The sequence below is a fragment of the Cebus imitator genome, unplaced genomic scaffold (genome assembly GCF_001604975.1).
Source record: "Cebus imitator isolate Cc_AM_T3 unplaced genomic scaffold, Cebus_imitator-1.0 Scaffold313, whole genome shotgun sequence".
Taxonomy (NCBI): domain Eukaryota; kingdom Metazoa; phylum Chordata; class Mammalia; order Primates; family Cebidae; genus Cebus; species Cebus imitator.
Window position 1 is genome coordinate 2,194,706 of NW_016107628.1, and position 16,504 is coordinate 2,211,209.

The 16,504-nt window shown below is 43.7% G+C and overlaps 1 protein-coding gene across 2 annotated transcripts in view; it reads right to left on the bottom strand.

The window, feature by feature from the left end:
• Nucleotides 1-12,135, bottom strand: part of LOC108286092 (antigen-presenting glycoprotein CD1d) — a 38,655-nt gene extending 26,520 nt beyond the window's left edge. The window contains exons 1-5 of one of the 2 annotated variants that reach the window (XM_017503717.2): nucleotides 11,573-12,135; nucleotides 10,992-11,258; nucleotides 10,403-10,681; nucleotides 9,596-9,874; nucleotides 7,784-8,800 (exon numbers count right to left, since the gene is read on the bottom strand). In XM_017503717.2, coding sequence (XP_017359206.1) covers nucleotides 8,691-8,800; nucleotides 9,596-9,874; nucleotides 10,403-10,681; nucleotides 10,992-11,258; nucleotides 11,573-11,825 — 1,188 coding nt within the window. In that variant the 5' untranslated portion in view covers nucleotides 11,826-12,135 and the 3' untranslated portion in view covers nucleotides 7,784-8,690. Of the gene's footprint in view, nucleotides 1-7,783; nucleotides 8,801-9,595; nucleotides 9,875-10,402; nucleotides 10,682-10,991; nucleotides 11,259-11,572 lie in introns of those variants that run through there. The other variant, XM_037729643.1, reaches the window with a different exon arrangement.
• Between the last annotated feature and the right edge of the window lie 4,369 nt (nucleotides 12,136-16,504).

Consider the following 16,504-nt stretch of genomic DNA (forward strand, 5'->3'; position numbering starts at 1 on the left):
CACTTTGGGAGGCCGAGGTGGGCGGATCACGAGGTCAAGAGATCGAGACCATCCTGGTCAACATGGTGAAACCCCGTCTCTACTAAAAATACAAAACATTAGCTGGGCACGGTGGTGCATGCCTGTAATCCCAGCTACTCAGGAGGCTGAGGCAAGAGAATTGCCCGAACCCAGGAGGCGGAGGTTGCGGTGAGCCGAGATCGCGCCATTGCACTCCAGCCTGGGTAACAAGAGTGAAACTCCGTCTCGAAGAAAAAAAAAAGAAAGAAAAAGAAAAAAGAAAGAAAGAAAGAAAAAATTCTAAACTTCCATGTCTTTAATACATCTGGAGTTTATTTATCCTATGAGAGAGAGTTCCAATTACTTTTTTTCTACATGAATAGTAGGTCCACCCATTAGTTATTCTTTGCAGTAATATGAAATAACATCCCATACATAGACTAATTTTCATATATGCTGAGATCTATTTCTTAGCTTTCTATTATGTTCCTCTATTCTTCTATTTGTCAACTTCTATTTTATTACCGTGATGTTTTGATGACCCTGGCTATGGGTTTTAAGATCTATTATGGCAGATTCCCCATTTCTACTCTTTTTTCATATGTTGCGGTCATTTTAAGGGGACTTAGAATTTTATTTAATTTACAAATTTGAAGGCATAATTAATATTTAACTATACAAAATGTTCTAAACTAAGACTATAGCATGGCTTTTTATAAATTAAGGACATGTTTATTGTCCTTCAGTGGACTCTATACTTTTCTTCATAGGGGTCCACAAGATTCTTGTAAAATGTATTTCTAAGTGTTTAAAGTTTTTGTCTTTGTTAAATGGACTAATTAGTTCCCATTTACATTTCTACTTGGTTATCGTTAACAGGAAAAATAGCTTTGATTTTCATATATTCATCTTTTTTTACCTGTTGAAATCCCTTTATAAATTCTAGCATTTGTTTTTCCAAATAAGGTTGCTTGGGTTTTCCAGGTATATGGTGACATCATCAGTGCAAAGAGCTAAATATATCTATTCTTTTTCTATGTGTGGGTGACATGATGGTCCCTTTGCCTTAGCAGCCAGCTCTCAGGCCCAATAGAAGGCTGCTTTTGCTTGGCTCCCCAAAGGCTGCAAAGTCAGTAGGCTATTTCAACTGTCACATTTTTGAACTAGCTCCCCGGGTCTAGGATTATACCACCAACATCACATTAACCGTGTCAGGTTTCTTTTGATCATGGTGGTGAGAAACCAGCTTCACTTCTGTTTTTCTTTCATAAGCTTCAGTTCTTTGAAAGTCTGTAATGCAAATACGATTTTACACCTACCCAGAACTGTTCCTTATGAGCCAGAGTCACATTTCTTAGTGGAAATTTCTCCAGGCCAGTGCCCATCTCTTACCAAGAAGCTGATGTTGCTGTGACAGCTGTGTTACTATTATTACTACTGTTGAAATGTAGAGTCTGAGATACGGGCCATTTAGGCAACTTTCCACTTTCCTCCATTTCTAGTTATTTTTCTGAAGCTAACGGAATTTAATCTTCCCAGAAAGTTCTAACAAGACGGGTTTTACCCTGGTTTGTTTTTTAGTTTTTTATCTCCCAACGACTGTATGTCCACCATGGGATCATTCTATAGTCATCTTGCAAGTTGTGTTTGCTATAGTCCACGGACGTTTCGGGAATCAGTATTAAATTCTAAGTCCATCTCCAGACTTCAAATAAATGTTTTTATACAGTCACAGCAACTGTCTCAAAATGCATTGGCTCCAGTGCTAGAGGTTATGATCTATCCACGCAATAGACATGTTCTGTAAAATAATGCTTGGTAATCCCACTCAAATCCCATAGGTAATATTTGTGACTCTTAGACAATATGTTAAATATAAATTGCTCTCTTTATTTTCCATTAGTTAACGCAATCTCTAACTCTGAGCATCATTCCTCCGATGGTACAAAACATGCAACTTTAGTTTTTCCTGATTTCTGCCCCCAATCCCCAGAATCCTAGCTCTTACATTCACGTCACACTCATTGTTAAGCCGTATGTATTAACCCCGAAACAAACATATCACTTTCTGCACAGCCCTTTAAGATTCAGTACCCTTTCTGATATTTCTGTGTCACAATTATAAGTAGCAGTGTTTTGCTAAGGGCTACACATGACCTGTTGTCCAGGAGAACCTCATAGTGATTCTCTCTGGGCTTTTGTCCCCTCCCTGGTAGTGCTGCTGGAAATAACACAGAATGACTGGGAAACTATTTCTGTTTTCTGTCTTGCCACATTCTTTTTCTGAGGCAAAGAGAAACGTGTAAATATCTTGCATGGGCAAAGAGGAGAAAAGAGAAAAATATAAGAAAAGAAATAAATGCATATGTTAAAATGTCAAAATATTACCCAGTTACATAACTTTAGGATTTTTCTAAAGGAGGTGTATTAAAAACTAAATAAAAATGCCCCAAGAAAGCCAAACCAGGCCTGGCATGGCAGCTCATGCAGGTACTTCCAGCTCTTTGGGAAGCTGAGGCAGGAGGACTGCTCACAGGCAGAAAATCAAGACCAGCCTGGGCAATATAGTGAGGCCCCTGTCTCTAAATCATAAAAATAACTTAGAAAGGAATGGTGGCATGCTCCTGTAATCCCAGCAATTTAGGAGGCTGAAGCAGAAGGATCCCTTGAGCCCAGAAGTTCGAGGCTGCAGTGAGCTATGATTGAGCCACTATACCCTAGCCTGAGTGTCAGAACAAGACCCTATCTCCAAAAAAAAAAAAAAAGAGAGAAAGAGAAAGAAAATCTAAACAAATAAAATGAGAATCATAAATTCCTAAGGCCCATTTGGTTAATGGGCGGCCCCCAAAATTCACTTAACTAAAAATCACATATTTATTGAGAAATACGAATATTGAGCACAGAAGCCCTCACTTGCCACCTTCCCCACTGGGGGAAGTCAAAGTATATTTACTTTTTTCTCAAAAAAAGAAAGAAGGGTAAAAGGGCACTTAAGAGCTTCCAGTAGCCCAATCTAGAGTCAATGAATTCATCGCATCATTAAAGTATCAAGCGATTCAGATAAACTACAGAGAGAAAATTGAATTTTTTTCAAAGTACATTGAATTAAATACTTTTAAAAATACTTATTTTTATGGGATTCCAAGAGCAGCTTCTTTGTTCTAAAGTATCCTTTGCTTTTTCTTATTTGCCTTTTGATTTCCTGCCTCTTGCAAACTGGATTATTTTTAGCTCTGTAGAACAGGTGTTGGGCAGAAGTTTTCTGACTTTCTGTTTTCACTGAACAGCCCTTTACATATTACTCCATGTAGAATGTGTATCAGCAACACCAAGTTGTTTAATTGTCCTTCTTCATGTTCTTTTGCTTTTACCACTGCCCTCAGCTCTCTAACCACCAAAATGTGTCTTTCACAAATGATGTCTCCAGTTTTGTTTTCATTTCTGCCAAGCAAACCAAGAACATTATAAATGTTTACCCAATGTTCTAAGAGTAAACATTAGGGTAAGAAATATTAGCACCACCAAATCTGGTTGGATATAAGAAATCTTATTATTCTGAGTAACAAGTAAAGCTAGAAAAAGAAACACACAGAAGCACCCTTACTGTCATCGTCATTCACCAAGCATTTTAGGAATCAGTCAATTCTCTCATCTCCTTGGGGACTGCCGGATTTCACAGTGCTTGACATCGAATTCACAAATAAAGTTTCCACAGTAGGTTTACAACGCAAGCTGAGATTTTTAAAATACATGTAAATGAATAACCGAGATACACAATTTTAAAGTAATGAATGGGACTTTTTTCTTAGTCATTAAAGACTAACTGGCATGTAAATTTTCAACAAAAAAACCTGTGGAAAATCATCAAACTATATTAAACAAGTGTTTCAGACATTGAGAAAAGCAGAAAGTGGCTGTTGTGATACCGAATATGGGAAAATAATCTGGGTGAGCCTTTAGTTGTTCCCTGCCTTTCCACCTAGAGGCACTTTTCAAGTCACATCACAGGAAGTGGGAACTGTGAAGGCATATGTGGCCTGAGAATAGGGTCCAGGCCAAAAAGGAACAAGAGCCAGTTTAAGCAACTGCACAGCATGAATGGAAAATAATAAATGAGAGAAGTTTGTCTGAACCAGTCCCAGTTTACACCTGTCATCTTGGCTTAATTATTAAGCACAGCCCCTCAATTACAGTCGCCCTAAGCAACAGAGACTCCAGGCAAGGAGAGGAGAGGATACACTAAGAGTAGGGCAGCATCAACACCAGATTGGATAAAGAAAATGTGGTACATATACACCATGGAATACTATGCAACCGTTAAAAGGACTGAAATTGTGTCCTTTGCAGCAACATGGATGCAGCTGGACGCCATTATCCTAAGCGAACTAAGGCAGTAACAAAAAATTAAATACCACACGTTCTCACTTATAAGTGTGAGCTAAACGTTGAGTACACATGGACATAAAGATGAGAACAATAGACACTGTGGACTACAAGAGTGGGAGAGAGGAAGGGGGACAAGGGCTGAAAAACTACCTACTGGATATTATGCTCACTATCTGAGAGACAGATTCATTTGTGCTCCAAACCTCAGCATCATACAATAGACCTCTGTAACAAACCTAAATGTGTACAGTAAAAAATGTTGAGTCCGGGCGCAGTGGCTCACACCTGTAATCCCAGTACTATGGGAAGCCGAGGTAGGCGGATCACAAGGTCAGGAGTTCGAGACCAGCCTGGCCAATATTGTGAAACCCCGTCTCTACTGAAAATACAAAAATTAGCTGGGCGTGGTGGCACGCACCCATCATCCCAGCTACTCAGGGGGCCGAAAGAGGAGAACCGTTTGAACCCGGGAGGCGGAGGTTGCAATGAACCTAGACTATGCCACTGCACTCCAGCCTGGGTGACAGAGCCAGACTCTGTCTCAAAAAAAAAAAAAAAAAAAAAAAAAAAAAGGTTGAAAAACAAAAAAGAGTGGAGCAGGCACTTCTGAGGATGGTTTTGGCGAAGAAGAACATCCATTCTAAGCCTGCAAAGAAAGAGCTACACCACAAAGCTGAGTGGACCAACTCCATGCCATAGACTCACAAGCCAAAGCAAATTTACATAGTAGCTTTGGAAAGTTCACAGACTTCTGTGTACGGCTGAGAAGACACATGACTCCTCCTGAGTCAATCAGAAAACAGAAACTCCACCATGAGTTAAACAGAGGAAGTTTAACTGAATTATTAAACATTATTTAAAAAAAAAACAATTATAATATCTAAGAAAACTCAACAAAAAGCCCTGGTGAAGAAGGAGAATATCCAAAGAAGAACAGCTCAGAAGGGTGACTTCTCCCCAAGGCTGGGACGCAGAGCTTATTGGAGAAGGTATGGTTCGGTCCTGTACCTTGGGTAGCAGAGACATTCACGGGTTTACTCAGGCCAAAGATGGCCTGAAGTAGCTAGGCAAGCTGGAAGAAACCGTCCTGGCTTGAGGCAGGGGCTTGCAGAGGAAGTACTGCTCAGCGGACACTTCCAGGCAGTGGGTGGATGAAGCACAGGTGATGTGATGGTCTGCAGATAGGATGGGGTGCTGGGAGGGGCAGGGACCATAGGCAGCACCACACATGATGTCTTCACACCTCCTTTGCTGACCCACCCTGCAGTAGCTGGAAGCTGCAGGAAAGCCCCTTCCTCCTGCTGAGTCCCTCCAGGACCCTTTACTGAAAAGGCTTCACAATGTGCTGACTCGAAAGGAGAAAGTCATTGTGATGACTTCAAAGGAACTCTGGTCATTATCACTGAGCCTATTCTGAAGGATGAAGTTGGAGTAGACTGGTAATAAATTGACACAGCACAACACTCAATAAGAAACATGATATTTATAAAGAGTATTAGCAGGTTCTAAAATGAATTCTCGGGATTTTCTGAGATATTTGGAACTGAGTATTTGCAGGAAGAAAAAATTTCCTGAGAGAGAAGCCTTTATTTCCTAAATAAATTAAAATTGTTTAAAGATGAGTGAGAGCTACCACAAGTTCATGCAGAGGCATTTCCAAAAAGACATCAGTAGAGGTTTTAACACGCATGCTCTCAGAATGAGGAAGGCCAGTGGGGTTGGTTCACAAATTTAACACTGCTCGAGGAAGCTAAGCTGAAGAGCAATGTGGTACCAAACACAGCAACAGGCTCCACGTCGTTTAAGGCATTGCAGCTTGCCACACATATTACGCACTTGACTCCACAAGTCTAGGAGATAAGACAGACATTATTATCCTCCTTTGGCACAGGAGGAAACTGGTTCAGAGGCTAGAACTCCAGTCCCCTTGCCCAGTGCACTTGCTGGTTTACCTCACTGCCTTTGTTTTTCAAAGTCCTGCTTCAAATTCCCCTCCCTCCAGGACGCCCTCCCTGACTAAGGCCAGACAGATCTCCTTTTTCACTTAGCATTTTAAGGAAGTTGCTGCATAACACTGCGTGATGTCTAAGAACCGTGGCTCTCTAACTTTAGCTAAGCATCAGAATCACCAGGGGGCTTGACTATTGAGCCCACTACCAGACCCAGAGTTTCTCATTCAGTGGGTATAGGATGAGGCCCCATAACAATTTGCATTTTTAACAAGTTCCCAGGTCCTGCTGAGGCTGCTGGTCGGGTCAGGTTACTACAATTTGGGAACCATAGATTTAGAAGCTAGCAGAAATTTTTGTTTTTTTTTTCTGAGACGGGGATGGGGGTCTCCCTCTGTCACACCTACAGTGCAGTCACAATCATGGAATTTGTGGGCTCAAGGGATCCTCCCACCTCAGCTTCCAGACAGAGTAATTAGCCACTTCCAGGCTAATTTTTTAATTTTTTGTAGGACAGGATCTCACTATGTTGCCCAGGCTCATTTCAAACACCTGGCCTTAAGCAATGCCCCTACCTCAGCCTCCCAAAGCACTTGGATTATAGGCATAAGTGACATGCCCAGCTGAAGCCAGCAGAATCTTCACCCACATCCTAAATTCATATGTGCAAGTCTAGTAGAGAGAGTGTGAAATGTTACTTTTCTCTAGTTAACACTCTCCAACAGTTAAGTCTCATTTTTTTTTCTGGATGTTCAGAGGCCCTTTCTGCTAGGAGATTACCTCCCAGCTAGGCAAACATGATTTTGGCCTTCTTATTTCTTTGGCATCAGAAAGATCTGCTGTTCCTGTAGGTTTCCTGCTCTGTCCTTTCTAAGATAAGAACAGAGCATAGCTGGGCTATCACCATCATCGCTGCAGCTCATGCTTGCCCAAGTGGTCTTGGCCCTTTCCCTCCATTGTCTCTTTGAATAGCTATAAGTACCTGGCCAGGCACGGTGGCTCACGCCTGTAATCCCAGCGCTTTGGGAGGCCAAGTGGGGCGAATCACAAGGTCAGGAGTTCAAGACCAGCCTGACCAACAGGGTGAAGCCTCATCTCTACTAAAAATACGAAAAAAACTAGCTGGGCATGGTGGCGGGCGCCTGTAGTCCCAGCTACTCAGGAGGCTGAGGTAGGAGAATTGCTTAAACCTGGGAGGTGGAGGTTGTGGTGAGCCGAGATCGCGCCACTGCACTCCAGCATGGATGACAGAGCGAGACTCTGTCTCAAAAATAAATAAATAAAAGAATAGCTGTAAGTAAAGGAGATTGCTGTTGTTGCCATTGTTTTGGGAAGGAAGGGATACCTTCATAATAGTCTTCTTCCAAGGAAAAAAGTGATGACCATTTGAGAGAAATATCCCTACTTAGAGTAGCTTTTTTCAACATAATACACATACACAACGATTTCTCTTCATTTATTAATTACACCAAGTAAAAATGTGAGACGCCTCTATTTCTCACAACCTAATTTTCTTTTAAAGAGGAAATATCCTTCTTCAGTCATAAATCCAAATTTACAATAGAAACTGTGTCCTCAAACTGCCAATATGACATCCAGGGCAAACTTTTTTTTTTTTTTTAAATAAGCAAATTGTACCACCATCTTATTCTGAGATGCTCCTTCAGGGCAAACTTTTTATAAAAAAGACACAAACTCCTGGGTTTGTCATCAGTCAGCAGGTACGTATATGCGGTGTCCCACATAGTGTTTTGAAAAAATTTGAGTCAACCTTTTAAAATCAGTCATATTCACATGAAAATCCAGATTTCCAGTCTTCTTGAAAAATGGTTAAAGCCAAGCCAGGTCCTGACTTTATACTTAACAACAAGGAGCTGCAGCTGATTCCTTTGGATAGGACATGTGCGGTCCAGTTCATCGCAGATCCCATCACACACACTCACACCCCAGCCCTTACCTGCTTGTCCCTGGTAGGTCCTCAGACACAAGTTTGCATGTGTTTACACTTCTGATTTTATAGAGCCACTTGGCTTATAAACTTGTAGTATAATATTTTTTAAAAGAATTTAAATTCTTTTAGATAAATGTCAAAAGGGTGTGATGAGAGCTGCCTTATGACTGTTCTCTGCTTTTTCAAGGTATCTCTCCTTTCATCTTCAATTCCTGAGCAAACTGAGACAGAAGTCCTGGGAACCTGAGGTCCAGAGGTCCTGGGTTTCAGAGACACAGATGTGGTAAGGCAAGTCACAGGATGCCCTGATAGGAACAGTGAGAGAATAGAAAGGGAAAGACCATTAAGAAAAAGGGGGCCCACGAATGAAGGGGAGAGAGGTCGAGGAAAGGGGAAAGGTAGACTTACGGCTGCCTCTTAAACCGGAAGGTAACGCCTATGATGAGCGCAAAGAGGAACATCAGGCACGCCAGGACCACAAAGAAAATCAAGCTCACGAAGGCATGGCTCCCACCTGCTTTGGAGGAAAAAAGGCTGTCTCTTAGCACAGGACCCCTCCCTCTCTATATCCAGTCCCCTGGTCTAGGCACGTGTGAGCACACCAAGCACTTATTTCCTCCTCCACTTAAAACACCTATTTCTATTTCTCATAAATGTAGATTCCCCATCTTGTTTTCAGAATCTGGGCATCCCAAATTCAGCCCACTCCAGCGTTTGCTAGTGTAGCATAGACGGGAAGGGCAACAGCTTTGTAGCAAGGCAGACCTGAGTCTAAATCCAGCCCGTCCACTTTCTATGCGGCTTTGGCAGTTAACCTCTCTCAGCCTCCATTTCCTCATCTATTTTTAAATGAGAAGAGCAGTACTTGCTCTGAAGAGAATTGTGCATGATGAGATGAGATACTATATGCAGATTCACTGGCCCCTACACAGGGGGCACTCAACCAACCAAGCTATCTTTGCTCTCCTGCCTTCCCAAAGGCCTGGCTCCCCTTTTGCCAAGGAATGAATCTTCCTGGAATTCTTTATTTGCTGCCTACCTCTAGATCCTTGAGTTTTGTAGTCTTGTTTCTTCTTGTGTCTTTGAGACAGAGGAGAGACAGAACACCTTGTCTCGATCCTTTTTGACTTTTGGGGTCTTTATTTCCCTCCTTCCTGTATCTGAAACCCCTCTATACCTTCTACTGGAGGCCTCGTCTCTGAAATTCCTCTATCCTGGGTGTATCAAGCCACCGCCTTCCCCAGTGCCTCCCTCTATGCTGAGGACCACCTCCTGGCAATCTCCAGCCTGGGCCCCAGCTCCTTCTCACCCCAGTAGAGGATGATGTCCTGGCCCTCTAGACTGCTGTGCTTCACCTGACAGGCCAGGCCGGCCGCCTCCCCAGCGGCCACCTCCAGGGTTGCTCGGAGATACCATGTCTCATCAGCATTGGGCAGGACGTCCCCTTGCTGAGTGCCCCGCTGCTCCTGCTCACCCCGCATCCACATCACCCACACGGGCTTTGGGTAGAATCCTGAGACGTGGCACACCAGCAGCAGACGGCCACGGCCAGGACTGGGGCCACGGGACAGCCAGGCCTTGGGCTTCACTGTATCCAACAAGGGAATGAGGGGATCTTAAAGTGAAAACTCTGCATTAGAGGCCCCAGGCCTCATACCAGGCTCATGCCCCCCACATGTTCACGTTGGAAATGAAGCCTCTCACAACTTTCAACCCATTTGTGCCACCTTCTTCAGGGAACCTGCCCTGATAGATACTCTTTCTCCTTCTCTGGTCCCAGCCCCCTATAAATGCCCCTTGTCTGTTCTCCTATAACACCCTTTGTCCTGCAGCAACATATGTAGCTTATTTCAAACACTGCATTAATTAACATCCCCCCACTAAGTAGGGATCCTACCTGTCTGACATTTTTCAACCCCAGTTGTTTATTAATTCAATTCATGGAACCCAAGAGGTGCTCAGTTGATGTCTGTGAAATGAATAAATACCCTCTCCCATCCAGCCCCTCCTGGGCCTTCCTCTCCTTTGAATACTCAAAAGGATGAGAACCCTGGAATGGAGAAGCCCCCTTTGGAGCCCCGTAAATGGAGTGCAGGGGTGAGGAAGGCAGGTTGACCTTGCTTCTCCAGTTCTGCCTTCCCTGACTCAAGGAGACCACTGACAAATTGGGGGCAGATGTCATTAAGGAGCCAGTGCACCGTTTCCTTTGTCCCTTGCTTCTGGTTGAGCACTCGGATGACGGAGTTTGCCATATCTGGGGCCTCTTGGGCTGGCTCCCAAGAAGATCCTTGGAAACTCAGGATATGTCTTCCTTGAAATGCTACATGGAAGAAGTTATTCGAGGCGTTCCCAGGGTCCACCTCACAGCCAGCAGACACCTGGACCTCTATGGGATCTGTGGAGAGGAATGGAGAGAGATCAAAGTAGGATTTAAAAGACTGGGAGAGATGAAAGAGAAGAAATTGATGTGCGGGTTATAATGGGGACCCAGACTTCACGGGAAGGAAAATAAGTGACCTGGAGTAGGCAGGAACGAGGGATACTTTGAAGGGTCAGAGGCTGGGACATCTCCCGGTAGAAGGGAAATCAGAAGAGGGTGGACAGAGCAGAGAGTCTCATCAGGTGGAGCCACAGCCTCCCAGCTGAGCTTCTGTGGCCATTCTCTCCCCTTGGGCACCGGCCCAGGATCCTATCCCACAGCTCACACGCTAAGTGCAGCATTTTGGCGAATTCCTTCACGTCCCAGGTGAACCTGTCTCGATAGACCCGAAATAACTGTTGCAGCGTCTTCAACTCCCGGTCGCTGAACGTGCCCCGGGACCAGGGCTTCAGGGGGCGGATGGTGTCCGAGCCGTCCCTCCAGCGGAGCGTCTGAAGCTCTCCCAGCCACGCCAACCCGTCGGTGCGCGTCCAGCTGCTGTTGGCGAACGAGGAGATCTGGAGGCAGCGCAGGGGGAAAAGCCTTTGCGGGACTGGGAGAGAATGAAGACACGAGGCGCGTAGCAAGTGGCCAGGACAGCAGCCAGCATAAAGAGAAGGAAGGAAGAAAGAAACAACGGGGAGACGAGCTTCAGGAGGGGCTGATGCCCGCGAGCTCTGAGCCGCGCTGCCTCTCCCGGAGCCGGGGAGCAGCGAGTGTTCTGGCCGGATCGCGCCACTGCGTCCCTGGTCTCACCCGCCCCACCGGGCGTCGCCCTTCTTCCCTGCCCGGCTCCCTCTCTCCACGCTCCCGCGAGCGAGCGCACCTGTCCCCTCAGCATGTGGCAGGCACCCCCTTTCCACTCACCTTCAGCGCCTCCCCAAGCCTGGAGGAGCGCCCAGAGCAGCAGAAACAGCAGGCACCCCATGGCGCCGGGCGTGGAGACCTCGCGGAACCGCGCCGCGCTCTGACCTGCGCACTCTTCTGCGCTCCCGCTCAGCCCACGTGCTTTTCCGCCTGGGTGCCGACCAGTTCCCGAGCCCAGACGGCTGCAGCCTTCCTCCCTCGGCGTGTCTGCGGTTGGCTGCTTCTGTCGAAGGGCGCCGTCGCGGTTACCCATGCGAGCTGTAGAGGTCGGGGTCCCAGGAGTCCTGGCGCAGCCGCTCACTTCAGTAGGTTTCACAACCCGCGGGTCTCAATCCGTTTCAACGGAGACTTTGGGTCAGCGTGTGGGACGCTTTCCAACCGTTATTTAAGTTTTAGAGGCAGGACATAAGATGGTATCTGTGTGACAATTCGGACCATGGTAAAATTGCAAAGGGAAAAAGGGAGCAAAGTCCTTGCATTAGCAGTAGGTGTCTCTAGGTGGAATGATGATGACTGATCTTAAGTTGCCTCACACCTTTATGTTTTCCAAAATTTCTCAAGTGTAAATATCGCATTTACAATAAAGTAAAAGTATAAAAATTAATTTCCTCAGTTGCACATTGAAAGGATTGGACTAGGTTGGCTACGATTCTTTACCACTGTCATATTTCAGGATTCCTCCACCCCAGTGTGCCCCAGCCTCTCTTCCTCCCTGTCATGGTCCTTGCTCTCCTCTCCCAGGCCTCTGCTGTGTCTTCCCTGACTCCTTTCTGCGGGCGCGTCCCCAGACTCCCTTCGTCCTCTTCTCCTCTCTGGCCTCTGCCCACTCACCTTCTCCTCTGGCTCCTCACTCATTCACTCCCCAAATATGCGCCTCCTTTTTAAAGAACAAGTATAAGATGACAGTGTGTACCTGGACAGCCAACTCCCCATTTCTCACATAGAAAATAAAAAAATGATCAAAAATCGTGGTTCCAAACCTTAGATCACCTTGAAGAAAAGACCCCTTCTTTGGCAACTCAGAGCCTGGGCAGCAGCCTGACACCTCCCTCTCCCTCATTCTTTCTATCCGATCTATCACTAACTAATCTTTATTTCACTTCCTTTTAAATATCTCTCAAATAAGTTCCTTTCTCTACATTTCCACTTTCACCACCATCTAACCTCTTGTCTGATCTCCTGGAGTAGCATTCTTGGGGTAGAAAATCATTAGCACAGCCAGCAAGGTTGTGCAGCCTCTGGCCCTGGTGTCTACCTTTTGACATCACCTCACACCCCAGCATCCTTTGCTCTGTACTTCAGCCTGGTTGTGATTTCAGTTCCTCCATTATGCAAAACCTTTGCCTGCCTAAGGTCTCCACACAAGTTCCCTCTACAGGAAAGCTCTTGGCCCTCTCCTGACCTCACCCTCTCCCAACACCTAGTTATTTCCACTCAGATATCAGTTCCAAGGTCACTTTCTCAGGGAAGTCTTTCCAGATCTGCCAGGCTATGTGACGCTAGGCAGGAGAAGCAGGGCAGTTACCACCTCCACTGCTTGTACACGAACTGGCTTTGATAACCTGTCCTCTCAGCGTGCCGCAGAGCTTACCATTCTAGAAATGGCTGTATGTCTGTCTCCCTCTGCGTCCTCTTCTAAATCAGCTGGAGAGGTGCTGGAATGCAAGGATCGTGTCTCCATAACCTGGGTCCTCCCAATCTGCTAACATTACTGCTTCCCTTCTCCCACATCCTGTTGCAGCAAGAGTCCTGGAGAAAACAGGCTTCTGCACATACTCTAGGCTGGGATCTTGTAGACAGCCCTAACCCAGCCCATCTAATTATGTGTAATTTGCCCAAAACAGCTTAAAATAACATAGTAACATGTTCTTGTAACCAATAAGGTGTTAAGTGATTAAATTTGGTTACACAATTGCCGAAGTAATGGATAGAAGAGAAGCTATGAGGATGGAGGTAAAAAGAAAAATAATTATATGAATCATCGGGCAATATTTTTAACTTTGCATTCTTCAAATTTCCAAGCTCCCTTTAAAAACTTGAACTGTTCTGTTTAGTTTGTGTATATCTTAAAAATTTTAAGTGCTAACATTCTTGCACACTTAAAGACAAGAAGCTGGTTTGTGTGTGTGTGGTTTTGTGTTTTTGTTTATCAACAGAGGCCAGGCAGTATTACCTTCAGAAGTTAGGGCTATCTGGAGTTACACCGATTTTTTTTTCCAAAGGTCAGTTGAGTCAGACACTTTTTGACTATTGTATATTTCCTGGGGTTTTTTTTTTCCCCCTGGGGAAAGAACCATTGAATTATGAAATGTTTTGCAATATGTTACTGAAAAAAAAAATCATCTTTTATAACGAGACTAACTCAGCATACTCTAGCACAGAGAGATGGTGATTTATTCAAGGCCTCAAAATAAATGCATGGTGGGTACTGCATGATCTCACTTATATGTGGACTCTAAAATAGTAAAATTTTATGGAAACAGAGTGGGATAGTGGTTTCCAAGAGCTGGAAGGAAGGGGCAAATGTGTTGATTTTGGTCAAAGGGTTTCTGCTATACAGGACAAATGAGTTCTGGAGATCAAATGCATAGTATGGTGAAGATAGTTAATAATACTGTATTGTATACTTATAATTTGCTAAGAAGACATCTTAAATCTCCTCACCATACACAAACGCATGCATGCACACATGTGCACAAAATAGTAACCATGTAAAGGTAGTGGGTATGTTAACTAGCTTAATTGTGATCATTTCACAATTGTTTAAAAAATACTTAGACAAATTAAATTTGGCAAAGTTTATTTAAGCAAAGAAATAATTCATGAATTGGGCAGCACTCTGAACCAGTAAAGTTTCAGAGAGTTCTGCCAGCAATGTGGGCAGGCAGTATTTATAAACAGAAAAAGAATGTGACATTCAGAAATGGGCTGATCTTGAACTCCCGTCCTCAAGTAATCTTCCTGCTTCTGCCTCCCAAAGCGCCGGGATTACGGGTATGAGCTACCACACCCAGCCTCTAATAACTTCTTAACTATCATCATAGCATCAGCTTTTCTACATGGGAAACCTTTTATACAATCAGAAAACATGGAAAGTATAACAAGAACATTCTGATACCTTGTTGAGGGTAGAAATTGAAATTCACAAGTCTATGTGTGAATGGTCAAGTGATCCCTCAAATGGTGGAAATACACCACCAAAAGTTTTGATTGTCTTACCAGAATTATGGATTTGACAAGCCAAACAGTGGGTGTAAATCATTTTAGCACTTTTAGAAGAGTCATTCCACCAATATTTCTTCACAATTTGGATGCTTATATCTCTTCCACGATAAGTTGTGGAATGCAGAGCTTTTGACAATGGAAACTTTAAGGACTCAGGAAGAAGCAGGTAGCCATCCAGGCTCTCCATGAATCTATGCTTACCATTGGATTTACATCCTCTTAAACATATATTTTGTTTCTCTAATTCAGGTGTGTAGCACTGTTTGTTAAATAAGTTAACACAGGTAATTTCACTTAATTCAATTTTATGGGAGTTCATTCAAATTGCATATCTTAATAATTTCAGTACTGGATAACTTAGCAGGAAAATCTGCCAGGTCATTTCCTTGGTATTAATTCTTGTTCTGCTTGTTGTTGGGTTAGGAGTTTTGTGAACCAGTCACTTTCTCCACTAAAGTTCTGGGAATTGTTGCACAGTCCAATGGTGTGATCTTAAAGTCATCAGAAACCTGTACCTGTTAGAGTCTTTTTCATGAATCTCCATGAAGATGAAGAACTTTAGGCTTACAGTTACTCAGGAAAGTATCAGAGTAATTAATTAAGCACCCTGTGAATGACAAGACTTGAAATGGCCATGGTTAAATATATGATGACAGTTCATCACAGTAATGATGCAATTGACTAAGTGTTTTGGTTATTTATCTTGCATAAAACATTTTAAGATAATAACTAGAATTATGATTGTTAGAGTTATACTGTAATAACTGAGCGAGTTAGAAGGAAACGCCACTCTCTGAGTTTTAAATTATGAGTCCTTTATTCAGCCGGAGAGCGAGAGTCAGCTAACGCTCAAAATCTCTCAGCCTCGAGGAAGAGGCTTGATTTTCCTTTACACTTTGATTTAGGTAGGGGAGGGGGCAGTCTAGCTGAAGGGGAATTTTACAGAAGCAGAAGTAGCAAGTTAGTAGGAGGATGCTGGTAACCAGGGGGCGGGAGGTTCCCAAGATTGTTGGTTGCTAAGGGTATTTCCATTCAATCCCTAAAGCGGGTAGCAGGGGGATCTTTCCATACAATCAATCATGAGGAAGGTATTCACAACAGCAGGTAGACTTGCCAAGCAGGATGGGGTTACAGTGGTTACAGGTACTACGAACAGTGGAAACCACTCTTAAGGGTTCAAAGCTTTGAGTGCAGGTGACCCAGCAATGCACCTGAGGGGCTGCAGCAGGGAGGGAGAGGCTCTAGAGAGCTTGTCAGGTTTGCAGCTAAGATGGAGTCAGTTAGGCTAACCCAGGTTAGGTTATTACACTACCAGGATTGTTAGATTTCTGTAAACTTTATACAGTTTCTGAAATACATTAATGACATATTGATGCAAATAGAACTCAAAGAAAATGTATTACTTTTACTATTTGACAGTGCTTCCCATGCAATTTAATATGTCAAATAAGCCCAGTTATTTTAATATCTCTCTTTTTATCAGTAGAGGTGTTTCTTTGAAAAGTTCCAAAAGTCCATCTTGAAAATACCAAAGTTAATTTGAGATCCAGAAAAAGACTTAATTTAGAGTTTGATTTTAGAAGTTTATCAAAAATATCCAAGAGTTAAAATATTTGCTTAAAATAAGATCACAGGTCACTGTGAACAATTCATTTCTTTAACCAAGGTAATAATTAAAAGACTTCAAAGACAAATATAGAAAGTTAC